Source organism: Hyperoodon ampullatus (assembly GCF_949752795.1).
Source record: "Hyperoodon ampullatus genome assembly, chromosome: 10".
NCBI lineage: Eukaryota > Metazoa > Chordata > Mammalia > Artiodactyla > Ziphiidae > Hyperoodon > Hyperoodon ampullatus.
Genome location: NC_136923.1, coordinates 66,673,223 through 66,685,701, shown reverse-complemented (window position 1 = coordinate 66,685,701; position 12,479 = coordinate 66,673,223). Strand labels below are relative to the sequence as shown.

Below are 12,479 nucleotides of genomic sequence, written 5' to 3'. Positions count from 1 at the left end.
GAGCTGGAATGTGGGGTGTGGAGGAGGAGGTGGGAGTTTTCTGCTGGTGAAGGAGCCGCGGGCCAGGAGCTGTAAGTCGTTTAGTTCTCTGCACCATAACTTCCCCACCACATCGTAGGAATGAGCCTAAGGCCTGAGCTGCCTCTCTCCCGGCAGGGAACGAAGTCAAGGGCTTCAAAGCTCACTTGACAAATGTGTCAGGGATGTGTCATCACGTGCCCACCTGGCAAATGCTGCCACCTGCCCTGCCCATTCATCCTCACTGACCCCTCACACCACTGTGCCCCGAAACACAGCAGCTGCCTCCCATCCTACCTGTGGCCGAGGCCAAGCAAACAGGAGGGCCACGAGGGAAGCAAGTTCCCCTGCTTCTTGGGAAAGGTTCCGTCTCCCTGGCACCCGGCCCAAGGTGTTGGCAGGGACTGTCCTAACGTGGCAGGCCGGGGAGTTCTGGGGACGTGGATGGGGCGGGAAGCAGGAAGGGGGTGATGAGGGAAGGGTGGGGTTGAGAGGGGTTCTCCAGGGGTGGGGCCACCCAGGGGGTAGGGTGTGGGCACAGGCTGGGGCGGGGACCCAGGGATAGAGCGGGCTGTTGGCTCTGCCTGGGTAAATAACGTAGACCCACAGCACACACGTGTGTTTGCACAGAAGGACTTGAAATGATTCCAGGCCTGCCCTCTGTCCCCCGCAAGCCCGGCTCCCCGGTCCCTGCCCACCCCACCCCACCCTGACCTCTCCTTCCTTGTCACTTAAAGGAGCCCTTGAAAGGGAGATGCAAAATGAAAGTGAACAAACACTCTTCTCTCTTTCTTGCGTTCTCTCCTCCACGGAAAAGCAGGGCCGCCGTGTACAGTTGGGAAGGTTGGGCACTGCACAAGATGGGGGCCAAGGGTGAGCTGAGGTTCCACTTGGGCTCCATTCACCGAGCCACGCCACCCAGAGAGAAAAGGGCATCATTTTCTGAGTTGTACGCAGTTGCACTAGCTGCAGCCCTAGAGAAGCCAGAGCCTTCCAAACGGGGTTCTCTCTCTGCCTCACCTGCACGTTGAGGCTGAGCAAGTCAGTCTCACGAGGTGACTGGAGAAGGGCCAGGGAGCCCCCGCCCCATGGTCCTGGTGCAGCGCAGCAAATGCCACCGTTAGAGAGTCTACCAGTCCTTCCAGTAAAGCCTACCCCTCTTACTGGCCAGATGCCTTCAAAGCAGCAATTTGAAAACTTGAACACTCATCAGAATCACACAACGGACCTGTAGAAACGCATTGCTAGGAATTCCCTGGCGGTACAGCGGTTAGGACTCTGTGCTTCCATGGCCGGGGGCCCAGGTTCAATGATCAGGGAACGAAGTTCCCACAAGCAGTGCAGCACAGCCAAAAAGAAAGAAAGAAATGCATTGCTGGGCCGCCCCCTGCCCCACTTTCCCCACCCCGGAGCTTCTGATTCAGTAGCTCTGATGTGGGCCTGAGAATTCAAGTTCCTCAGAAGTTCCTAGGTGGTGCTGATGCGGCTGGTCCCGGCACCACATTTTGAGAACACTGTTTAAAATGTAAATACACCCAAGAAAGGACACACATTAACTTGCCCTTAACAGGTTTATCTGCTCCTTTCCTCCTTTTGGAATGATCCCCTGCATTATGGGGAACATATGTTGTTCGTAATCTTCCACCTCTGTCCTGGTTTATTCTTGAGTTTTGAGCCCACAAATCATGGAAATTTCCCAGGGACCCCAGTTCTTTGGTGTATGTACATCTCGCAAGTTCCCTGCCTCACCCAAACCACGGACTCCAATATGGGGCTCAGAGAAAAGGGTCCAGGGGAAGCAGAGCCTGGGGACCCATGGGGAGGGACACGGTAGTTCCTCGTGTTGAGGGCAAATGGTGCCCCTTGGGAGGCATTGGGGCGGCAGGTAGGAGTGGGGTCTGACTTGCTGAGGGACTCATTTGTCCCCCAGGGCCTGGGCCTTCTGACCAGCCCCTGCAGCTGTGGGGAAAGTGGGCCTGTAGGTCTGCACCTGGCACCTCCCACCTTGGGAGCTGTGAGTTCTTCTGGGCGTGAGGGGAGAGAAGAGGGCCTGGGAGCTGGGAGGGGCTGGGGAAGCACCTTTCAGGAAAGGACAAGGAGGGTGGGTACCAGGAACCCAGCCCTGAGTGGGGGCGGGGCCGAGCGCACCTGTACGTTGTTGTTCAGTGACCACCTCAGCGTTAGGCCGGGAATTTATTCACACCCCCCAAGTGGCCCTGTGGGAGAGGAAGGGGGCCCGCCTCCCCAACCTGGGAGGAGATTCTACCCTGCCACACCCTCACTTTCTCCTTCCATTCTTCACCAGGCTGGTGGAGATGATGGTGACCTTCTCCCTTCCCTACCCCCTCCAAGGGCAGAGTAAAAGAAAACAAGCTTTGCCACAGCAGAAAAGATTAGGTTAGCTCTTAGAAGGAGCTTCCTCGACAGGACAGGGGACTGGGATCTGGGTGGGGGCCGGCCCAGGGACAGAGGGCTGGATATTAAAGACTTCTTGTCCAGGCCTCAGTTTGCTCATCTGCCAAATGGGACTAATCGTGCCTTCCATTGTGAGGACTGAAAGAGGTCAAGAACCTCAGAAGATTGTTTTAAACAGGCTACACGTGTAAAGATTTGCTCCTCGCAGCCAACCTGGCTTCCCTGGGGAGTAAGGGGGCTGTCTGTTTACAGTCCTGCCCCCACTCCCACCCCACTGGCTTTCCAGCCACAAGACCTGTCTGCCCAGCCCTGTCCTAGCTGCCCAGTGACCCGGAAGCCCCAACTCTCTCCCAGGCCCAGCCACTGCCCGCTGGGCTCCTCATCTCTATAACCAGCTTAGCAGCCCCCATGGGGATGGGGAAGCAGCCAGGACCTGACTCTCCTTCCTTTTTTATTTCTGTAGACGCAGCCGCCAGCCCAAGCAGCAGCGACATGGGCAGCGCCAGCCCGGGCCTGAGTGGCGTCCCCCCGAGCCGCCTCCTGCTGCCCCCCGACAATGTGCTACGGACTGGCCTGGAGAAGGTGGCAGTGGGGGCAGGGGCAATGGGGCCCGAGAGACAGGACTGGAGCCCCAGCCCACCTGCCACACCTGAGCAGGGCCTGTCCACCTTCTACCTCTCCTACTTCGACATGCTGTACTCCGAGGACAGCAGCTGGGTGGCCAAGGGCCCCGGGGCCAGCACTCGGGAGGAGCCGCCCGACGAGCCCGAGCAGTGCCCTGTCATCGACAGCCAAGCCCCGGGGGGCAGCCTGGACCTGGTGCCAGGTGGGCTGACCCTGGAGGAGCATTCACTGGAGCAGGTGCAGTCCATGGTGGTGGGCGAGGTGCTCAAGGACATCGAGACGGCCTGCAAGCTGCTCAACATCACGTCAGGTGAGCCCCTCCTCACGCCCCCCTCCGCCAGGGGGACACAGGCCAGCGGAGGTCACAGGGAGGTGTGGGGGCACCGCCTGGTGCACTGTGGTCACCCCCAGAGATGCTGGTGCTTCTACACGTACACTCAGCCCCTAACACACAGCAGCTGTGAGCCTGGGATCCAAGGTTCCCACTCTCTCTGTGCCCCAACTGCACCAGCCCAGTGTCCCCACTTGGTAGGTGCCGGGTAGAAGCAAATACGAGCTCTACACCATCTGGCCCACCTCCTCCTCTCATACTTAAATCCACTCTCCCCTTATTCACTCTGCTCCAGCCACTCCTGCCTCTTTGCTGTTACCGCAACACACACACCTCAGCACCTTTGCACTTGCTGGTCCCTCAGCCCAGAGCACTCTTCCCCCACATACCTACCTGGCTCACCCCTCACCTCCTTCAGGTCTTGATTCAAATGGCACCATCTCGATGAGGCCTTTCCTGACCCCTCTATTGAAATTGCTCCCCATACCCCCACGTCTTATTCCTCCAACCTGCTTTATTTCTCTCACATTTCCTACCGTCTGATATGCTGCATATTTATCTTGTTTACTGACTCTTTCCCCCACTGGAATGTACATGCCCCAAGGACAGGGATTTTCATTTGTTTTGTTCACTGCTACATCCCCAGTTCCTAGGATGTTACCTTGTACATAATCGATGCTCAATAAACAATAACTTAATATACCAGGCCCTGTTCTAGCACTGGGGAATTCAGCGTGAACATAGCACAAAGTCTCCTTCGTTCACGAAGCTAATGTTACAGTGACGAAACAGATCATAAATAAATAGGATAATGTATCACTGGTCCAGTGGGGATGAGGGCTCTGATGAGGGGGGCACATCAGGAGACCAGGCACGTGTCTGCGAGGGCCTGGAAGGTGTGGTTACGGAGCTTATGCTACTGGTTGAGGGGCTGCTGGGTCTCCAGTCCCCTGTCCCTCCATCATCTCTCCAGCTTTGGGCAAGCCTGACCCATCTCCTTGGCCTTTGGGCCCTGGCATCTGAGGCTCCCACACAGGAAGGGTCTTCAGGCATCACTCAGGCCTGGCTCCTCCTCCTCAGTCACCCGGGCCCAGCCCCTGCCCCCCAGTAGTCCCAGCTGGGGTCCCGCCTTGAGGCAGCTCCTGCCCAGGCCCCATCCTCCAGTGGCCCAATGCCAGCCCCCAACCCGGGAGCTTTTCCCACGGTGCCTCCGCTCCCACCCCGAGTTGGGGAGGGCCCTGCCCTCTAAACAATAGGGACAGAAACAAATTGCTTTGACCCTGAGGAAGAAAATGGGTTTATTAAGTGGGGGCAGGCCAGTCTGCAGGTCACCCAGCTTAGACCACAGCGTTCACTTGGAGGCCCCATTGTGTCTGTGCCCGCAGCTTGGCCACCACCCACGTGCCCTGCTAGGCTCACCCCAGGGCAGCTCCCCAGGGAGACTTATAGGACCAAGCCAGCCACTCACCTCCAGGCCTCTGCCACCGCTCCCCCACATTTGGTGCACGTGCACTGAGCAGCTCCCCAGCACCCAGCCCATTATTAGGTGTTGGACGAGGGAGTGGAACTCTATCTGTGCCTCGGTTTCCTCATCTGTAAAATACAGTGTGGGTGGAGAGTGGGGTTTGTAGAGCTAATTCTTGGTGGGTTTTTCTCTGGTTCTTTGAAGGGTTTGGGGAAGGCAAGAGGCATCTGGGAAAGAAAGAAGCTTGGGTGTTTCTGGTTTAATGTCACTGTCCCCTCCAGGGCTGTGGCTCCCCAAAAGGCCCTTTGGAGGGGCTGGAGGGGTCTGGCAGGACCTGAGGTCCAGGTGAGATGGGGATGCAGAGGCCCCAGGCTGCCCTGCCCTGAGCCATGTTTGCTTCAAGGACCTTGGTTCCTTCCTGTCACTGCCCCCTTCTTCGGTACCCCCTCCATGGAGCCCCTCAAAGCCCCATGTGGCCTGGCCTGGCCCTATCCCAGGAGTGCATGGTCCCAGGCCACCGGTTCCCACGGGGGCTCCATCAGAGCAGAGGGGCCACCTTGGGGGTGGTGCCCTCAAGAAGCCTCCGGGGCTGATGGAGTGTCTCTTGCCCAGACCCCGTGGACTGGAGCCCTGGCAACGTGCAGAAGTGGCTCCTGTGGACGGAGCACCAGTACCGGCTGCCCTCCGTGGGCAAGGCCTTCCAGGAGCTGGGGGGTAAGGAGCTGTGTGCCATGTCGGAGGAGCAGTTCCGCCAGCGCTCGCCCCTGGGCGGGGATGTGCTGCACGCCCACCTGGACATCTGGAAATCAGGTAGGACAGGCATGGGTAGAATGCCCCACCCCCCCACCCCATCCCCCCACTGCAGGCGCCCAGCCAGGGACACCAAGGGGAACAGTTAGGTCAGCGTGCCTGTCCGGAGGCTACACTCCACGGGGTAGGCATCCCTTTGTCCCAATCTGGGTTCTGTTCTGAATCCCAACCCCAATGACAGCTGCCTCCCTGGATCCTGGGTGAACTCTCCAGCCCCGACCCACTGCCTACCCTGGTCAAGGCCACAGAACCTAGGACAGAGCACATGGGAAGTTAAAAATAGAAGTTAGACTGTGGGGACACGGGACATCAGATACTCTAAGTCCTTCTTCTTTGTCCTTTTTAAAATTTTGTGTTTGTTTTGTGTTGTTTTCATTAAAGAAGAAATGAGGTAATAAATGTGCAGGATTTTTTAAAAAACCATCGTGAACAACAGTATACCATGAAGAATAATCCTCCTTCCCACCTACCCCGGCCCCCCAATCCCCCTCCCTAGAGGCAACCACCGTTGCCAGTTTCGTGAGTACCTTGCCAAGGAAAGTCTATGCGTATACAAGCAAGAGTAAGTGTGACTTCTACCCCCTTCTAACATGAATAGTACGAGTATCACGCTGTTCTGTACTGAACAGCGTATCTTGGATCTTGTTTCCCATCACTGTCTGTACAGCTGCCCCAGTTTTGATGGCTGCATGCCAACCCCTTAATGTTTAATTGGTCTCAATCTTATCGGGCGCCCAGTGTGCCCTGCACAGAGCCATGCACTTCAGAGGGGTCAGTCCTCGCTCCACGAGTCAAGGCCCCTGCCCCTCAGGGCCCAGGGTGAATAAGAGGACAGGTCCCACTCTCATGGCCCAGAAACCAGTGTCCTGCCCCAGCCCAGGCCCCTTGCCGGGGTCTGGCAAGAGAAGTGGACAGTGCCAGGCTATGAGCCGGGTGGTGCTCTGGGCAGAAGCTGGCAGCCTCCGCCTCCCACTGCTTGTCTGGGGAGGGGGTCAGGTGGAGAGCAGGAGGGGATGGTGGTGCTCCGGGAGCTTGGCAGCTGGAGGGCGGGGAGTGTTTTTATTATGCTGGGCACCGTGCAGGCTTCACCACCCTGCGTCCTTGCGAGACCTGTGAGGGGGTGTCCCAGCCCCATTTCACAGGTGATAGAAGGGAGGCAAAGCAAGGTTTGACTTCCACTCCTCTCTGAACGAGGGGCTGCCTGCAGGGCCTCTAAGGACCCTCCCAGCTCCGAAATCCTACATTTTCTTCCAGGAGGAGGCTCTGTAAACAGCTGGTCTTCACAGGTTGGCAGGAGGGAGGGAGCCACGGGGGAGCTTCTCTGGCCCCACAGTTCCACCCAAATGCCCTCCTCCTCCCTTGAGGGGTCTCTCTGGTCCCCAACTTCCTCTTCTTGTCCCGCAGCGGCCTGGATGAAAGAGAGGACGTCCCTGGGGGCGATTCACTACTGTGGTGAGTCGGGCAGGGCAGGGAGGCGGCCGGGGCTCTGGGGTCTGGAGGTGGGCTGGGGCAGCCATTGAAGAAGGGGGCTCCCCACTCACCGCCACCCTCCCTGGCTGCCCAGCGTCGACCAGCGAAGAGAGCTGGACGGACAGCGAGGTGGACTCGTCCTGTTCCGGGCAGCCCATCCACCTGTGGCAGTTTCTCAAGGAACTGCTGCTGAAGCCACACAGCTATGGCCGCTTCATCCGGTGGCTCAACAAGGAGAAGGGTGAGCAGTGCCAGGGGCAGGAGGGGAGGGGGCTGCTGGGGACCTGCGGTCCTGCCAGGCGCTGCGCAGGGAGGGTTGGGGGCGGGGCAGAGGGCTGGAGCTGCCCCCACCTTTGCCCTGAATGCCACACACGCACTCTCATTGGACCGGCCCAGGGTCTGTGTGCCATCTGTGTCCACGCGTGTTCCCCGGCTGGGCTCTACCTGTTGAGGGTCCCCAGTGACACACAGTGCCTGGGACATAGCAGGGCCTTAAAACTCTGCTGAGAACTGGACACGGTCTTCACCCTCAAAACATCAGAGCTTGACGGAGGAGACTGATGGTGTCCAATGAAAAATACAGTGCGGGCAACAGAGGTAATATATTAGATTTTCAAGTAGCCACAATTAAAAAATTTTTTTAAACAGGTGAATTTAATTTTAATAATACATCTGTTTAATCCAATATTATAAATTCGTATAATTTCAACATATAATCGATATAAAAATTATTAATGAGATATTTCCTAAGTCTTTGAAATCTGGTATACATTTTATGCTTCCAGCACACCTTACTTCAGACCAGCCACATTTCAAGGGCTAAGAGCCACATGTGGCTAGTGGCGACCACATTGGACAGCAACAGGGCTGGATGGTGTGCGGGTGTGTGTTTTAGAAAAGGCTCGGAGCCAAGAAACCTGGGTTCTAGGCCCCCTCCTGCCATTAGTAGCTGTGGGTGCCTGGACCCCAGTCTTCATGTTTGTGAAATGGACTAGATTCATTCATCCAGCAAACCTTCCTTGAGCACCTCCTCTGGTTCCACACTTGCTCAGCCGACATTTATGGAGGGTTACAGTGTCCTGAGGGTGTGGGGAGAATTCAGTGGTACCCCATCCTCCAGGGACCTACAGTCTTGTAGGAGAACCAGCAGTGAAATGAGCTGGTATGCAGAATGTGTTGGGCTGTGATGGGGTCAGCTGTGCCTGGGTCCAGGAGGGCTGCACAGAGGAGTGACTCTGGGGCTGAGTGTGGAGCACGGGAAGGGGTTAGGAGGGGTGGAAAAGTTCCTGCACAAGGTGTGGTGATCCCGTGTGTATATTTGAGACTGAGACTGAGCCAGTACTCCAGGGAGACTGTCCCATGAGGGCAGGGAGATCAGGGAGGGCGGGGTGGTCTGGGAAGCCTGCCTGGAGAGGGTGTGCTGACTTGGGCTTTGCCAGGTGGTTTAGAATGAGAACTGGGGGTATTAATGAGTAATAGTTCATCCTAAGGGGTACTTCCTTTGGGCTCTGCGCTTTCTGTACCCACTCAACGACATGGTGATCACTACAACCCCCTCTTACTGACAGGAAAACGGGGTCTCAGACAACTTCTAAAGGTAGAAAATGGCAGAGCCAGGATTCCAGCCCAGGTCAGCCTGGCTCCAGATCCACTCTTTCCACCATCTCCTACCAATTAATCCTGCCAGAAAGGGCTGTGTGGGCTGAAGTGTCTGAGAATCGCAAAGAGGTCTTTCAGGCTCGGGAACTGCACGGGTGACCTTGCCAAATGAGCCGTGTCCGCAGCCCGGAGCCCCGCAGGGCTTCTGCGTAGGGTGTGCACACCCCACGCTTAGGAGCAGAGGCTGGCAAGGATCAGGCCCTCAGGGCCCCAAGTTGCCAACCAGCGTACGCAGGTTCACCCTGCACCAGGAGGTCTGTGAGTCCGTGGTAGGATTTACCACTTCCTGGGCCCTGTGGAACACCCTTCCCACATGTTCCTTTAACCCTCACCACAACCATGGGAGAAGGTATCGCGGCCCACCGCCTGGCCCTACCCCGGGCGACTCTAGCTCCCCTGGCTGCGAGAGACTGACCGGCTGGTCTTGGTCTTTCCCCTTCCTGCCGCCCCACCTGCACTGCTGGCTCTCTCTGGGCCCTCCTGCTGCCCCAGGCATCTTCAAAATCGAGGACTCCGCGCAGGTGGCCCGACTGTGGGGCATCCGCAAGAACCGCCCCGCCATGAACTACGACAAGCTGAGCCGCTCCATCCGCCAGTATTACAAGAAGGGCATCATCCGCAAGCCGGACATCTCCCAGCGCCTGGTCTACCAGTTCGTGCACCCCATCTGAGTGCTGCGGCCAGGCCCCGGGCCCGAACCTTGCCCTCGCCAGACCTCCCTCCTGCCTTCCCTGCCTCAGCCAGACCCTGAGCTGGGGGACAGGGCAGTCTGCTGGCATCCGGAGTTCAAGGTCAGGGAGGGGATGGCCCCTCGCTCCACGGGTGTCAGTGAGCTCTCTGGGGCCCGAGGGACCCCGGGGTGGGCGTGCTTTCTCCTTGGGCCTGACTGCTCCTGTGCCCAGTCCAGTGGAGGACGGGGGAAGCCAGGGCTGTTCTCAGTGTTCATGGCACCCCAGGGAAGGCCCTCCCTCCACCCAGCCTCTGACCCCAGAAGTTCCAGAGCAGAGCCGACAGAACGGCAGTGACTTGGCCAAGGCCACTCGCAGTCCAGTGCCCTCTGCCACCCATTCTGTACCGTGCCTGGCATGGTGTGGGGACGTCTACACCCCCAAGTTGGGAAGCCAGGGGTGCCCTGGGGACGGATAATAAAGATACTAGAGAATTGACATGGCCCCAGTGTCCTACATACGGTGAGGGAGTGGCACAGCCTGGAGGCCATCAATGCTCAAAAGGTTGTGGTCACAGGGGCCTGGGGTGGTCCAGGGAGGCTTCCTGGGGGAGGTGGCATTGAGCTGAGCCTAAAAGGAAAGGGGCAGTTGATTGGTAGAAGCAGTGGGAGAGAGGCAATGAGTCCTCAAGGCCAAAGAGGGGCTGGACTGGCCCTCATCTCCCCTGGCCTGGTGTCAGCTGGAAGGAGGGCGTGGGCTGGGGCTGAAAAGGGTCTACAGCAGGACTGGAGAGATGGTGGCGTCCTTCCCATCCTCCTGCTCTGCTGTAGATCAGGACTTTCCCCTGGGGTGGGCCGAGGGCTGCCCCTCTTGTGAGGGGGTCCACAGCCCTTGCCTCTGCTTGGCCAACTGAAGCGGCTCTGGGTTGGGCAGCCGGGCTGTGGGAGAGGATGGGGCCTTCAGTCTTCCTCATGGGACACTGGCTCTGCAGCAAACAAGAGTGGAAGAGAGGTTGGCTTGCTGGCAATTTCTCTCTTGAGAGAAGCCACAGAACTCCTCAGGGGCCCTGAAGCTGTGAGCCCTGCAAGCTGGGTGTGAGGGACCAGGGCTCCTGACGGGAAAAAGGGGTGGGTCTGAGTGTTCATTTGTGTGCTGGGGGAGATGGAACCCACCGCCTTCTTTCCTGGGCAAAGCAACTCGGTTTCCTCATGCTCCCCTCACGTTTGTTCATCCAGATCAGCTGACCTGAGGGCCGACTAGGCGGCCAGGTGCTTACACTGCTTTTTGTCATTAACCTTCCCAACAAAACTGGGAGGTATGGGTCACCCCCCCACACACGCTACTTTGCAGCTGATGAAACTGAGGCTCAGAGCAGCTAAGTGCTCGCTCACAATCACCCAGCCAATCAGCGGCAGAACCAAGAACTGAACCCACAAGGACAGGGCTCTCTCTGTCCCTCCATGCCTCCTGCTCTGTTGGCGCCCTCAGCCTCTGTAACGCCTAGCTTCTGATGACAGGCTTCCAGGAGACAGCCCAGCGCCACCCAGACCACTGAGGGTTAAATGCTGCCCTGTACTGCACTTTCTGCCCTCAGCAATTTTATTGTCTTCAGAAGAAAGTTTACTCCTGGCAGTGAGCAAACAGCACCTTGGCATCTGTCAGCTGGGATTACACTGGGAGGAGGAGGAGGCCCTGCGCCAGGCCAGTGCCTTGCTGGGCCCCTGCTGTCTGCCCACCCCCGGGGAGGGGGCAGACTGGGCCCTGGCCAGAACCCAGCTCGGCTCTGCTGAACTGGTTTTGTCTCCAGCCTGCCCACCCTGCCCCAAAGTCCCTGGAGCCACCTGCTTGCACGTCCCCAGCTGGGCCTGGGCCTGGAGAGGCCTCGGATCTCAGGCTGGGGCTGGGAGGGAGGGAGGAGGAGGATTAGGGGAGAAGAGTGGGGAGCTGGAGCTGCTCCAGAACACGGAGCTGCGGGGGGCTTGGGTGGGGCAGCTCCCTGCTGTGTGGAGCTGCATGAGGCACAGAGGCACCACCCATCCAGTGACACCTCGTGTGCTGGCAGCAAACTCCGGAATCCTTTTTCTCCTTCACACACCTGCCTGTTAGAACTCCATCTAGCCTAGGTACTCCCTGACCTTTTGCAGGGGAGCCTGCCTCCAGGGCTCCCCATAACTGCATGGAACAGCCTGTCCAAATAAAGCAAACTTTTATCTTTACTTGAAGAGTCCTCTGGCTAAAACCAGGGGTTTGGCCCTGGAGGTGGATCTGGGGGATGAAGAATATGGGGGAGAGAAAAGATCCAATCCCCAAATGGACCTTTTCTCCCTGCCCTGAGCATGCCCCGAGGCTGGGGGCAAACAGTAGGGGTGAGGGGACTATATTTGGCTTGAACCATGGGTTTGTGTCAGGACCCTGTCAGGCTGTCAAGGCCAGAAGGGCCTCAGAGAGACATCTAACCAGATGGGGGAAGCTAAGACCCAGGGTGGGGACACAGTGACCTGATGGCAGGACTGGGACAGGGACTCCTACCTACCCTGCCCCAGAGGGGATCTGGGCGGAGTGGGGAGGCTGGAGCAGGGGCTGGGACTGGAGCTGAAGCTGGGCTGGGGGCTGAGCCCCGGGCATAACAGAGTTAGGAGCCCAGAGCCCCTGTCCTGCCCCCCAAGGGGCCCCACACAGAAGTGCTGTCAGAGGTCAGTCAGGACACAGGAAAGTGTGGCATGGCCTGATGTCACACCACAGGGAGCCGGGACTGTGAACAGCCAGAAGCCACAGGCCTCAGCGGCCACTTTTAGAATTTTGCTTTAAAAATGGAAACCTATTTAGGGGTCAAATTCACCCTTGAACCATGAGTTTGGGACCCCGGATGCCCCAGGTCTCCTGGTCAGTGCTCATCACCAGGCACTCAGGATTCTAAAGGCCACAGCCTTGGAGCCTTAGAGAGCATCAGGTGTGACCTTCCCTGTACAGACAGGACCCGGGGCCCTGGAAGGCGAAGGGACAAGCCCTCAGGGCCCCA

The 12,479-nt window shown here is 58.1% G+C and overlaps 1 protein-coding gene across 2 annotated transcripts; it reads left to right on the top strand.

The window, feature by feature from the left end:
* Nucleotides 1-2,910: 2,910 nt before the first annotated feature.
* On the top strand, nt 2,911-9,572 carry SPDEF (SAM pointed domain containing ETS transcription factor; the record flags this gene model as incomplete). 2 transcript variants are annotated; one of them, XM_079713775.1, is made up of 5 exons in its annotated part: nt 2,911-3,367; nt 5,466-5,663; nt 7,068-7,115; nt 7,228-7,374; nt 9,285-9,572. In XM_079713775.1, 5 exons carry the CDS (start codon nt 2,926-2,928, stop codon nt 9,461-9,463), a joined length of 1,014 nt encoding a protein of 337 aa, XP_079569901.1. In that variant the 3' UTR covers nt 9,464-9,572. The 2 variants fall into 2 exon arrangements, with proteins under 2 accessions (XP_079569901.1, XP_079569902.1); XM_079713776.1 differs by lacking the exon at nt 7,068-7,115 and having other exon boundaries at nt 2,926-3,367.
* Nucleotides 9,573-12,479: the final 2,907 nt, after the last annotated feature.